Source organism: Anolis sagrei, chromosome X (assembly GCF_037176765.1).
Source record: "Anolis sagrei isolate rAnoSag1 chromosome X, rAnoSag1.mat, whole genome shotgun sequence".
Taxonomy (NCBI): Eukaryota; Metazoa; Chordata; class Lepidosauria; order Squamata; family Dactyloidae; genus Anolis; species Anolis sagrei.
The window spans coordinates 8065583-8079670 of record NC_090034.1 but is presented as its reverse complement, the minus strand read 5'-3'; the positions used below and the strand labels follow the sequence as shown (position 1 = coordinate 8079670).

Below are 14088 nucleotides of genomic sequence, written 5' to 3'. Positions count from 1 at the left end.
CCCACACAGAATCCCCATGACCAACAGAAAATACTGTGTTTTCTGATGGTCTTTGGCAACCCTTCTGACACTCCCTCGTGACCCCCCCCCTCCAGGGGCCCCGACCCCCAGGTTGAGAAATGCCACTTTAAGGCCTTCCAGTCCAACTCCCTTCACAAGAGCAAGGCATAATCAAAGCCCTCCTGACAAAGAGCCATCAAGCCATAGATAGATAGATATTATTCATACACATATATCTGTATATATGACAAATGTAGTATCATAGATTTGAAAGGGACCCACAAAGAAAGACAAATATATCTTGCATGTTCCAAAGTAGGCAAACCAGACAATCTCTACATCAACATGACCAAGAAACAACAAGAAATACTGTTTACCCACAAACACAAAGAAATGACATATATTAGAAACCAGCACTTTCTCATTACTTTATTTTCTAGATTACCAGACTGGGCCACAGCAATGAATGGCAGGGGGACGGCTAGTGTGCGAGTTTATTTATTTATGACATTTATATGCCACCCTTCCCAAAGGGGACTTACAAGTAATATGTGAATACATTATTATTATTATTATTATTATTAAACTTTATTTGTTTCCCACTACTATCTCCCCAAGGGACTCCATACGGCTTACATGAGGCCAAGCCCACAATACAACAATAGCAAAATATACAACAATAAATAAAGCTCATAAACGGAAAATAGCAATAAACATTCACAATAACACATAGACGTTTAAAAACCTATGGCAGGGCCAAATGTACTAATTAAAAAATAATTAAAAAATAATGCTGGGCGTGACCAGGTGACATATAAATATTATTACCATAACACAGTATTATTATGATATATTACTATATTGTACTGCACCATTATACTTTAATACTATTAGCACTATTACATGTAATATAAAATATATAATTATAATATTGTAGTATTATTATTATATTGTATTACATTATAATATTATCAATATTATAATGTAATACAATATATTATTAGCACAATGCAGGAAACAAGTTGAAACTGTCTTCCTGACCCCCCTCTCTTCACTCTGATCTCAGAGCAGCAATTGGTATATTTTTTAAATTGCATTATAAAATTATCTATTTTATACGTATATACATTATATTATTAGCACAGTGCAGGAGACAAGGAGGAACTGTCTTACTGGATCCCTCTCTTCACTCTGGTTCCAGAGCAGCAACTGGTATTATATATATTATATCGTATTACATTATAATATTATCAATATTATATGTATATACAATATATTATAGTCCACAGTTTGAGCACTGTGGACTCAAACAATGATAAATATGGACCAAACTCTACACTACATTATTAGCACAGGGCAGGAGAAAAGGGGGAACTGTCTTCCTGGATCCCTCTCTTCACTCTGGTCCCAGAGCAGCAGTTGGTATAATTATATGTGTGTGTGTGTGCATATAAATGTTCAATGTATTGTCGAAAGCTCTCATGGCCGGAATCACTGGGTTGTTGTAGGTTTTTTCGGGCTATATGGCCATGGTCTAGAGGCATTCTCTCCTGACGTTTCGCCTGCATCTATGGCAAGCATCCTCGGAGGTAGTGAGGTGATTTTCGTTTGTGGGATTAACAGAACTCAAGAACTACTGGACGAATTGACACCAAATTTGGCAACAAAACATCTCACAACACAAGGAGTGACCATCACTCAAAAAATTGTGATTTTGTCATTTGGAGGTTGTAGTTGCTGGGATGTATAGTTCACCTACAATCAAAGAGCATTCCGAACCCCATCAATGATGGAATAGAACCAAACTTGGCACCCAGTTCTCCCACGACCAACAGAAAAAACTGGAAGGGTTTGGTGGGCAGTGTCCTTTGATTTTGGAGTTGTAGTGCACCTCCATCCAGAGAGCACTGTGGACTCAAACAATGATGGATCTGGACCAAACTCTACACTAATACTCAATATGCCCAAATGTAAACACTGGTGGAGTTTGGGGAAAATAGAATCTTGGCATTTGGAGGTTGTACTTACTGGGATTTATAGTTCACCTACAATCAGAGCATTCCGAACCCCACCAACGATAAAATGGAACCAACCTTGGCACACAGTTCTCCCATGACCACCAGAGTGGGCCACAGCAATGCGTGGCAGGGGGCGGCTAGTATATTATATTATTAGCACAGTGCAGGAGACAAGGGGGAACTATCTTCCTGGCCCCCTCTCTTCACTCTGGTCCCAGAGCAGAAACTGGTATATTTTATTATATTGTAATACATTATAATATTATCCAAGTCAAAATAAAGAATAAGCATTGCAAAGTTCCAAAGATTAAGTTAAATGCAGAATATAGTTCCAAAGATCTTCAGGTAAAAACAGGAGACACAATCCTATTGGCAAGGTTCAAACCAGAGTCCCTGGTACAAGCAATAAAACAATTGCCCCATGCTAACTGGGGCCCCTTTCAGAGAGAGGTCAACCCTCCTGTTCAAGGAGCTCCACTGGCTGTCGTTTATCCTCCGAGCCCAATTTAAGGTGCAGGTGCTTACCTACAAAGCCCTGAACGGTTTGGGACCAGCCTACCTGCGTGACCGCATCTCCATCTACGAACCCACACGTTCACTTCGGTCATCTGGAGAGGCCCTGCTCGTGATCCCACCAGCGTCGCAAGCGCGCTTGGTGAGGACGCGGGACAGGGCCTTTTCCGTGGTGGCCCCCCCAACTCTGGAACACCCTCCCCAAAGACCTTAGACAGGCCCCTACATTGGCTGTCTTCAGAAAGAACCTGAAGACCTGGCTTTTCCGATGCGCCTTCCCAGATTAGGAAATCTCCACTACCAAGTCCCATAAGCACTTTATCAGAACCAATGATTGTTGCACACTGCACATCGCACTTGCCCTAGAAGCCCTTTATACACCTCCTGTCACATCAGCACTTTTAATCTTTGTACCCATTCTCTGGCCCGGCCCAGTTTTATTGTGTTTTAGTGTATTGTGCCTGTTGTTTATTTTGCTTTATTCTGTTTTTAATTGTTTGATTTGCTTAGATTGTACTGTTGTGTTGTGTGTTGAGGCCTCGGCCTGTGTAAGCCGCATCGAATCCTTCGGGAGATGCTAGCGGGGTACAAATAAAGTTTAGTAATAATAATAATAATAATAATAATGAATCACCATGCAAGAAATCCCAAGCGTACTGCTTTCCAGGCTAAGGTTATTCCATGAAGCTTTCAGGCTAATAAGCTACGTTGAACTGACACTTTCCCTTGGTTTGCAAGAAGCCTAAATATTTATTTTATTTATTTATTTCAGTTACTTCTACCCTGCCCTTCTCACCCCTGGGGGGGACGGGGACTCAGGGCAGCTTACAAACAAAGTCACAATTTGATGCCTGAATCAATTAAACAAGCAGTACATAAAACAATTAACAGGTTAAAACATTCATACATAATAAAATAGCAAAACAATCTCATGCTCAGTGTTCAGAGTTCCATATTTCCATTCAATTCCATTCGCCCACATATATCGTCAGATCTTCCCTTAACTGCCAGAAGGTCCAAAAGCTTGGCCCCATATCCAGGTCTTCAGTTTTTTCCTGAACGCCAAAAGGGAAGTCGCCGATGTAATCTCCCCGGGGAGTGAGTTCCACAGGTGAGAGGCCACCACTGAGAAGGCCCTGCTCCTCGTCCCTGCCAACCTCACTTGTGATAGTGGCGGGGTCGAGAGCAGGGCCTCCCCGGACGATCTTAAATTTCGAGATGGGATGTAGAGGGAGATCCGTTCGGACAGATACACTGGGCCGGAACCGTATAGGGTTTTGTAGGTCAAAACCAGGACTTTGAATTGTGCTCGGAATTGGATCGGCAGCCAGTGGAGCTGATGTAGCAGGGGGGTAAATACCTTGCTAACATGAAAACATTACATGAAATCATTGCGATGACCTTTCACTGAGCTGGCTTCTCGTCTGCCGGCCAGGCGAGAACTCCTCCTGACCCGGAGATCAAGATGAGCTTGCCGGGTCAGGTCACTGTGAAGCAAGCAAGCAAAGTTTATTGAATAGTCTATTGACCACAGCAGTTGGTATACTTATTTATATATGTGTGTATATGTGTGTGTGTGTTGTTATTGTTGAGTGTTGTTGGGGGCGCCCCCCCCCTTCCCCTTGGCCTGGAGGCCCTCTCGCTCGCTGGGCCAGTACCTTGAGGGCGTTCTCGTAGATGGTGGCGCGGAAGTCAAGCAGGGCCTTCTGGTCGAACTCCCTCCCGTGGATGATGCGCATCTGCTTGAGGAAGGTGGACTTGCCGCTCTCCCCGGCGCCCAGCAGCAGGATCTTGACCAAGCGGCGGACGGCGCGGCGCTCGCGGGCCAGCTGGGCGTCGATCTCGCGGCTGCGGCGCCGGGCCTCGCGCTCCGCCTCGCCGCCGCCCCCGCCCCGCTCCTTCCCGGTCCCGCGGGGAGAGGCCTCGGCCGGCAAGAGGCAGCGGCTCAGCGTCCGCACCACCCCGGACATGGCCGCAGGAGGGGAGCCCCTCTCGGCCCCGTCCGCCCACTTCCGGTCTCGCCTCGCAAATGCCCGGCCCCGCCTCGCGCCCGGCGGCCCCTCACGCCACGCCCCGCCCCACGCCCTCGCTCCTCCCCGCCATTGGCCACTCAGCCGCGTCACTCAAGCCTTTCCCTTACCCCCATTGGATGAAAAGTCTCCGACGGTAGGAACTGGAAGGTGATTGGACAGCCACCCTTCGACCTGCCTTGTCTTCCTTCCCTCAACTCTCGGCTCCGCCCTAAACTCTCGAACATTATTGGTCTAACCTTTCACGTCACTCAAAGTCAATTCGCTCTTCCCATTGGGTGAAGCGGTGCGAAAGGCGGGGCAACGGGGGGAACGGGAAGGGGATTGGACAGACACCCCTCAACTCTTTTCCAATCGCCTCACTCGCCTCACCTCGACTCCGCCCTAACTATCGAACCTTATTGGTCTACGCGAACCCTTCACGTCACTCAAAGTCAATTCGCTTTTCCCATTGGGTGAAATGGCTCGGAAGGCGGGGCAACGGAGGGAACGGGAAGGGGATTGGACAGACAGCCCTCAACCCTTTTCCAATCGCCTCACTTGCCTCACCTCGACTCCGCCCTAACTCTCGAAGCTTATTGGTCCACTCTAATCCCTCACGTCACTCAAAGTCAATTCGCTCTTCCCATTGGGTGAAGCGGTCCGAAAGGCGGGGCAACGGAGGGAACGGGAAGGGGATTGGACAGACAGCCCTCAAATCTCTCCGAATCGCTTCACTTGCCTCACCTCGACTCCGCCCTAACTCTTGAAGCTTATTGGTCCACTCCAACACTTCACGTCACTCAAAGTCAATGCGCTCTTCCCATTGGGTGAAGCGGTCCGAAAGGCGGGGCAACGGAGGGAACGGGAAGGGGATTGTATAGACACCTCTCAACCCTTTTCCAATCGCCTCACTTGCCTCACCTCGACTCCGCCCTAACTCTCGAAGCTTATTGGTCCACTCTAACCCTTCATGTCACTCAAAGTTAATTTCCTATTCCCATTGGGTGAAATGGCTCGGAAGGCGGGGAAACGGAGGGAACGGATGGGGATTGGACAGACAGCCATCAACCCTTTTCCAATCACCTCACTTGCCTCACCTCGACTCCGCCCTAACTCTCGAACCTTATTGGTCTAACCATTCACGTCACTCAAAGGGAATTATCTCTTTCCATTGGGTAAAACGGCCTCGAAGGCGGGGTAATGGACGGAACGCGAAGGGGATTGGACAAACTCCTCTCAACCGTTTCCGAATCGCCTTATTTGCCTCACTTCGACTCCGCCCTGACTCTCGAACCTTATTGGTTCACTCTTAACCCTTCACGTCACTCAAAGTCAATTCTCTCTTCCCATTGGGCGAAACGGCTTGGAAGGCGGGGAAAGGCAAAAGAGAGCGGTTCTTTCGTTCTTTTCAAGCTCATTGGTCTCGCTTGCGTCACTCAAGGCACATCGCCTTTCCTTATTGGCTGACAGGGCCCGGAAGGCGGGGAAAAGGAAAGGAGGACGAGAAAGGACAAAGAGGGAGGAGGAACAGAGGAGGAGCCACGCCCCCCGATGGAACGGTGGGCGGGGTTTTCCCATCCAGTGAATGGAGAGGAAGCAGGCGCGGCTGCTGATTGGACGAAGGTCTTCAATTACATCACTGGCTAAAAATGTGTGAATGAAAGCAGGCAGAGGGCGGGCTTTAGGGGATTCTTAGGGGCGGGGCATAAATTGGGGTCATAACAGTGTCATTATTGTTGTGTTTTTTCGGAAAGACATGGTTTCCCTACCCCACTTTCCTAATGAGTATTGGAACATTTAATACATCACACAGGCCTATTATATTATGGGCTTTCATAGAGTTTCTTCTGCAGGGAAATTTATATATACAGAGGTCATTTTGCCAGTTCCTTCCTTTAAAACATAACCAACATCAATAATAATAATAATAATAATATATTATTTCAGTATATTATTATTATTATTATTATTATTATTATTATGTTGTTGTTGTTGTTCATTCGTTCAGTCGTCTCCGACTCTTCGTGACCTCATGGACCAGCCCACGCCAGAGCTCCCTGTCGGCCGTCACCACCCCCAGCTCTCTCAAGGTCAGTCCAGTCACTTCAAGGATGCCATCCATCCATCCATCTTGCCCTTGGTCGGCCCCTCTTCCTTTTGCCTTCCACTTTCCCCAGCATCATTGTCTTCTCTAGGCTTTGCTGTCTCCTCATGATGTGGCCAAAGGACTTCAACTTTGTCTCTAGTCTCCTTCCCTCCAAGGAGCAGTCAGGCTTTATTCTCGCAGTCCAAGGCACTCTCAGCACTTTCCTCCAACACCACAGCTCAAAAGCATCTCTCTTCCTTCGCTCAGCCTTCCCGAAGGTCCAGCTCTCACATCTGTAGGTGACTACAGGGAAGACCATGGCTTGGACTAGGCAATGGATCTTTGTTGCCAGTGTGATGTCTCTACTCTTGACTATTTTATCGAGACTGGACATTGCTCTCCTCCCAAGAAGGAAGCGTCTTCTGATTTCCTGGCCACAGTCTGCATCTGCAGTCATCTTTGCGCCTAGAAATACAAAGTCTGTCACGGCCTCCACATTTTCTCCCTCTATTTCCCAGTTGTCAATCATTCTTGTTGCCATAATCTTGGTTTTTTTGACGTTTAGCTGCAACCCGGCTTTTGCGCTTTCTTCTTTCACCTTGATTAGAAGGCTCCTCAGCTCCTCCTCGCTTTCGGCCATCAGAGTGGTATCATCTGCATATCTGAGGTTGTTAATGTTTCTTCCAGCAATTTTCACCCCAGCTTTGCATTCATCAATCCCCGCACATCCTCACATGATGTGTTCTGCATACAAGTTAAAAAGGTTGGGTGAGAGGATGCAGCCTTGCCGTACGCCTTTCCCAATCTTGAACCAGTCTGTTGTTCCGTGGTCAGTTCTGACTGTTGCTACTTGGTCCTTGTACAGATTCCTCAGGAGAGAGACAAGGTGGCTTGGGATGCCCATCCCACCAAGAACTTGCCACAATTTATTATGATCCACACAGTCAAAGGCTTTAGAATAGTCAATGAAGCAGAAGTAGATGTTTTTCTGAAACTCCCTGCCTTTCTCCATTATCCAGTGGATATTGGCAATCTGGTCTCTCGTTCCTCTGCCTTTTCTAAACCCAGCTTGAACGTCTGGCAACTCTCGTTCCATGTATTGCTGGAGTCTTCCTTGCAGGATCTTGAGCATTACCTTACTGGCATGAGAAATAAGGGCCACTGTACGGAAGTTTGAGCAGTCTTTCGCGTTTCCCTTTTTTGGTATGGGGATATAAGTTGATTTGCATGTTTTTGAACTGCTAGATTGGCGGAAGCTGGGGCTAACAGTGGAAGCTCATCCTGCTCCCCAGATTAGCACCACCAACATTTCGGTCATCAAGTTCAGCAGCTCAGCAGTTTAACCCGCTATGCCAACAGTGAGGGCATTGGTTTCCAGGTGGAAGGCGGTCCCGGTCAGGGTTGGCTTGACACACCTTCCTCTTGGCATGTTTCTCTCTTTTGCCCTCCATTCGTGCCTCTTCAAATTCTGCAGCACTGCTGGTCATAGCTGACCTCCAGCTGGAGTGGTCAAGGGCCAGGGCTTCCCAGTTCTCAGTGTCTATGCCACAGTTTTTAAGGTTGGCTTTGAGCCCATCTTTAAATCTCTTTTCCTGTCCTCCAACATTTCGTTTTCCGTTCTTGAGTTCGGAGTAGAGCAACTGCTTTGGGAGACGGTGGTCGGACAGTTGGACAACGTGGCCAGTCCAGTGGAGTTGATGGCGGAGGAGCATCACTTCAATGCTGGTGGTCTTTGCTTCTTCCAGCACGCTGACATTTGTCTGCCTGTCTTTGCAGGAGATTTGAAGGATTTTCTGGAGGCACCGCTGATGGAATCGTTCCAGGAGTTGCATGTGACGTCTGTAGACAGTCCACGTTTCGCAGGCATAGAGCAGGGTTGGGAGGACAATAGCTTTATAAACAAGCACTTTGGTCTCCCTACGGATGTTCTAGTCCTCAAACACTCTCTGCTTCATTCGGAAAAATGCTGCACTTGCAGGATTTTTTTGGAAGCAAGGCTGATGGAATTATTTCAAGAGTTGAGTGTGATGTCTGTAAACAGTTTACATCTCGCAGGCATATAGCAGGATTGGGAGGACAATAGTTCTATCAACGAGCACCTTGATATCCCTACGGATGTCCCGGTCCTCAAACACTCTGCTTCATTCGGAAAAATGCTGCACTTACAGGATTTTTTTTGGAGGCAATGCTAATGGAATCGTTCCAGGAGTTGCATGTGACGTCTGTAGACAGTCCACGTTTCACAGGCGTATAGCAGGAGGACAATAGCTTTATAAACAAGCACCTTGGTATCCCTACGGATGTCCTGGTCCTCAAACACTCTCTGCTTCATTCAGGAAAATGCTGCACTCGCAGAGCTCAGACGGTGTTGTATTTCAGTGTCAATGTTGACTTTTGTGGAGAGGTGGCTGCCAAGGGTGCGGAAATGGTCAACATTTCCATATGTCACACCATATGGCAGTGTAGCTCCAACCTCATTCATCGGTTCACCATAAGTCAAACTTGACTGCAGTTAATGAGAACAGAAAGATCTGAATAACTCCGGTGCCAATGGTCCATCCATCCCTACACCTCGTTTTGCTCATAGTAATACTCTCCTAGTCAGTGTAAGCCTTTGAATTTGTCTTCCATGAACCCGTTTAATACTCTTTTAAAGCTCTGTTTGAGTTGCTGGCCGCCTGCTTTTATCCTTTTCTCCCTTTCATTAAGGAGAGGCAGAAAGAAAAGAAAGAGAAACTCGTGTTCCATGACATTAGCACTTTTGGGGATCGTTGTGTTCTTATTATCACCAGGCCAGTCGCGCTCTCGCCTTTCCCTCCCTGCTTTGAAGTGTGCATTTTTCAAAAGCGGGGAGGATGATCAATATTAATATAATAAGAAAATGATATCTCAAGATTTGCAAGCAATGTGACAGGCCGCACGTCATGTTATTTCACAGCTGTGCTTGAGGTAAAAAACACATAAATCACACCCAACAGCAATGAAAACTGCGGCAAGCTTTTAGGGGATCAGAATATGTAGAGAACGTATCACTGTGCATCAAGGCTATCTTATGAGGAAGCAATGGGAAAGTAAAAGGTAGTAAAAGTAAGTCCAGTTGTGTCCAACTCTGGGGATTGGTGCTCAGCTCCATTTCTAAGCTGAAGAGCCTGCATTGTCCGTAGACACCTCCAAGGTCATGTGGCCAGCATGACTGCATGGAGCGCCATTATCTTCCCACCGGAGTGGTACCTATTGATCTACTCACATTTGCATGTTTTCGAAGTGCTAGCAGCCGAAATCAATGGGTTTTTGTGAATTTTCCAGGCTGTGTGGCCATGTTCCAGAAGCATTCTCTCCTGATATGTCACCTACATCTATGACAGGCATCCTCAGAGGTTGAGGGGTCTGTTGGAAACTAAGTAAGTGATGTTTATATATAGACGAATGAGGAGGAGGAGGAGGAGGAGGAGGTGAAGAAGAAGAACTTTATTTTTCTACCCCGCCTCCATCTCCCCAAAGGGACTCGGGGCGGCTTACATGGAGCCCAAGCCCAAGGCAGAATACAATCATCTCCCATGGGGAGATGGGTTGTTTTTTTTTGTCGTGTCAGGAGTGACTTGAGAAACTACAAGTCGCTTCTGGTGTGAGAGAATTGGCCTTCTGCAAGGACATTGCCCAGGGGACGCCTGGATGATTTGATGTTTTATCATCCTTGTGGGAGGCTTCTCTCATGTCCCCGCATGAGGAGCTGGAGCTGATAGATGGAGCTCATCCGCCTCTCCTTGGATTTGAACCTGCGACCTGTCAAGTCTTCAGTCCTGCCAGCACAGGGGTTTAACCCACTGCGCCACTGGGGGCTCCACGGGGGAGATGGTGGCGGGGTATAAATAAAATTATTATTATTATTATTATTATTATTATTATTATTATTATTATTATTATTGAAACCATCATTCTGTTTCCTTTGCTGCCTGTTTCTCTGTTTAGAAGATTTCACCTCACTTTCTGTTCCTGTAATAATTGGTTTCTGGAAAATTCAGCTTGTTATGGAAACAAGAATTAGTGCTAAAGCTTCAGTAGAGACTCCTTTCCTCCATGAGAATACCTCTTCCAGGAGCGATTTTCCTTTGCTAGAGGTAGATCTCTCTCACTTCCTGTTGTTTCACCCCCATTTGTAAGTACGGGTCGTTTGTAAGTCAGATGTTTGCAACTCAGGGACTGCCAAAACAATAGGAGTTATGTATTGTCGAAGGCTTTCATGGCTGGAATCACTAGGTTCTTGTGGGTTTTTTTGGGCTATAGGGCCATGTTCTAGAGGCATTTCTCCTGACGTTTCGCCTGCATCTATGGCAAGCATCCTCAGAGGTAGTGAGGTCTGTTGGAATTAGGACAATGGGTTTATATATCTGTGGAATGGCTGGGGTGGGGCAAAGAGCTCTTCTCTGCTGGAGCTAGGTGTGAATTTTTAAACTGACCACCTTCATTAGCATTTGAACGCCAGGCTGAGCCTGGGAAAATCTTTTGTTGAGAGGTGTTAAGAGGTGCCTGGTTGTTTTCTTTCTGCTCTTTTGCTGTTGTAATTTTAGCCAGATTTTGTTCATTTTTATGGTCTCTTCCTTTCTGTTGAAATTGTCCACATGCTTGTGGATTTCAGTGGCTTCTCTGTGTAGTCTGACATGGTGGTTGTTGGAGTGGTCCAGCATTTCTGTGTTCTCAGACAATATGCTGTGTCCAGGCTGGTTCATCAGGTGCTCTGCTATGGCTGACTTCTCTGGTTGAAGGAGTCTGCAGTGCCTTTCATGTTCCTTGATTCGTGTCTGGGCAATGCTGCATTTGGTGGTCCCTAGGTAGACTTGTCTGGCTACCAGTATTAAAAAACTCTAAAATTACAACAGCAAAACAACAGAGAGGAAACAGCAGAGAGGAAACCACTGTCTGGAAGCACCCAAGGAAGGACTTGCTGATTTCAATGGAACTGGCATGAATTGTTCCTAGGCTATGAAGGCTTTGACTAATAGCACCTCTCAACAAAAGATTTTCCCAGGCTCAGCCAGACCTTCAAATGCTAATGAAGGTGGTCAGTTGAAACATTAACACCTAGCTCCAGCAGAGAAGAGCTCTTTGCCCTACCCCAGCCATTCCACAGATATATAAACCCATTGTCCTAATTCCAAAAGACCTCACTACCTCTGAGGATGCTTGCCATAGATGTAGGAGAAACGTCAGGAGAAATGCCTCTAGAACATGGCCCTATAGCCCAAAAAAACCCACAAGAACCTAATGGGAGTTATCTTTTCCAATGACAGCTCGAGGCCACCAGCTGGCAGTAGCAGCCAGTTCTTTCCCATTTGCCTCCAAATTTTATTGCATTTAATTACTTAAGCTTGGAGCTGTTTGCATTATGCCTGGCTTTATTTGCCAACATAGGACCCACCGGTGGCTGGTTCACACAGACGTGGTCCTCACAATGTACTCAACGTCATAAGGTGATGTTTGAAAGAGAGAGAAAGCAAGAGAGATAATGCGTACGGACCCTCCCACCGCAAACAGAACTTTCTTGCCTCGCAGCCACAGTATTTTTCCAAACTGCTGCACAATGCACATTCATCAACTAGTGATTAATCCGACAACTGTGCGCCGCAGTTGCTGGTGGCATGAAATTATTCTTTGTGTAATTTCAACATGTCATTCCCTGGCTGAGTCCATCGTTTTGAACAAAGGATGCTTCCAAACAAGACTTCCAATGTGCAGTCGTCCTGACTCATTCCTGGAATCGTACAGGGTTCCAGATGCCGCCGCCTTCTATTTACATCTCCCTCTGCTTTCCCATTGCTTCCTCTCTTTTAACAGACCAGATAAACAAATCTGTTCAGGACGAAAACACAGAAGGGTTGCCCAAGGCTCGTTTTCGTTTCGAACCACTGTCTGGAAGCACCCAAGGAAGGACTTGCTGATTTCAATGGAACTGGTATGAATTGTTCCTAGGCTATGAAGGCTTTGACTAATAGCCTGTCATAACTATGACAGTTATTATAAACAATTATTAATTGCTATTATGTTACAGCTTTCTCATCAAGGGGCATATTGGCGGATTACATTCCAGACTGCTTGACTTATATTGCTTTCACGCCAGACCATGGTTAGAACTCCATTCGTCCGCAACAAAAGGCAAAATAATAATAATAATTGGGAAATGGTTGAAAAATATGTTTATTGATTGGGTTGTTATAGGTTTTTTCGGGCTATATGGCCATGGTTTAGAGGCATTCTCTCCTGACATTTTGCCTGCATCTATGGCAAGCATCCTCAGAGGTAGTGAGGTCTGTTGGAACTAGGAAAAAGGGGTTTATATATCTGTGGAATGACCAGGGTGGGACAAAGGACTCCTGTCTGCTGGAGCTAGGTGTGAATGTTTCAACTGACCACCTTCATTAGCATTTGAAGGCCTGGCTGAGCCTGGGAAAATGTTCTGTTTCGTCTCTCCTGACGTTTTGCCTGCATCTATGGCAAGCATCCTCAGAGGTAGTGAGGTCTGTTGGAACTAGGAAAAAGGGTTTATATATCTGTGGAATGACCAGGGTGGGACAAAGGACTCTTGTCTGCTGGAGCTAGGTGTGAATGTTTCAACTGACCACCTTCATTAGCATTTGAAGGCCTGGCTGAGCCTGGGAAAATATTTTGTTTCGTCTCTCCTGACATTTTGCCTGCATCTATGGCAAGAATCCTCAGAGGTAGTGAGGTCTGTTGGAACTAGGAAAAAGGGTTTATATATCTGTGGAATGACCAGGGTGGGACAAAGGACTCTTGTCTGCTGGAGCTAGGTGTGAATGTTTCAACTGACCACCTTCATTAGCATTTGAAGGCCTGGCTGAGCCTGGGAAAATATTTTGTTTCGTCTCTCCTGACATTTTGCCTGCATCTATGGCAAGAATCCTCAGAGGTAGTGAGGTCTGTTGGAACTAGGAAAAAGGGTTTATATATCTGTGGAATGACCAGGGTGGGACAAAGGACTCTTGTCTGCTGGAGCTAGGTGTGAATGTTTCAACTGACCACCTTCATTAGCATTTGAAGGCCTGGCTGAGCCTGGGAAAATATTTTGTTTCGTCTCTCCTGACATTTTGCCTGCATCTATGGCAAGAATCCTCAGAGGTAGTGAGGTCTGTTGGAACTAGGAAAAAGGGTTTATATATCTGTGGAATGACCAGGGTGGGACAAAGGACTCTTGTCTGCTGGAGCTAGGTGTGAATGTTTCAACTGACCACCTTCATTAGCATTTGAAGGCCTGGCTGAGCCTGGGAAAATATTTTGTTTCGTCTCTCCTGACATTTTGCCTGCATCTATGGCAAGAATCCTCAGAGGTAGTGAGGTCTGTTGGAACTAGGAAAAAGGGTTTATATATCTGTGGAATGACCAGGGTGGGACAAAGGACTCTTGTCTGCTGGAGCTAGGTGTGAATGTTTCAACTGACCACCTTCAT

At 46.3% G+C, this 14088-nt stretch overlaps 1 protein-coding gene across 1 annotated transcript in view; it reads right to left on the bottom strand.

Moving 5' to 3' along the window:
* The window catches only part of LOC137097873 (guanine nucleotide-binding protein subunit alpha-12), a 39915-nt gene extending 35369 nt beyond the window's left edge, over nt 1–4546 (bottom strand). The window contains exon 1 of the mRNA XM_067473184.1: nt 4190–4546. Within this exon, the coding sequence (XP_067329285.1) occupies nt 4190–4501 (312 nt within the window). The 5' untranslated portion in view covers nt 4502–4546. The remainder of the gene's footprint in view (nt 1–4189) is intronic.
* Between the last annotated feature and the right edge of the window lie 9542 nt (nt 4547–14088).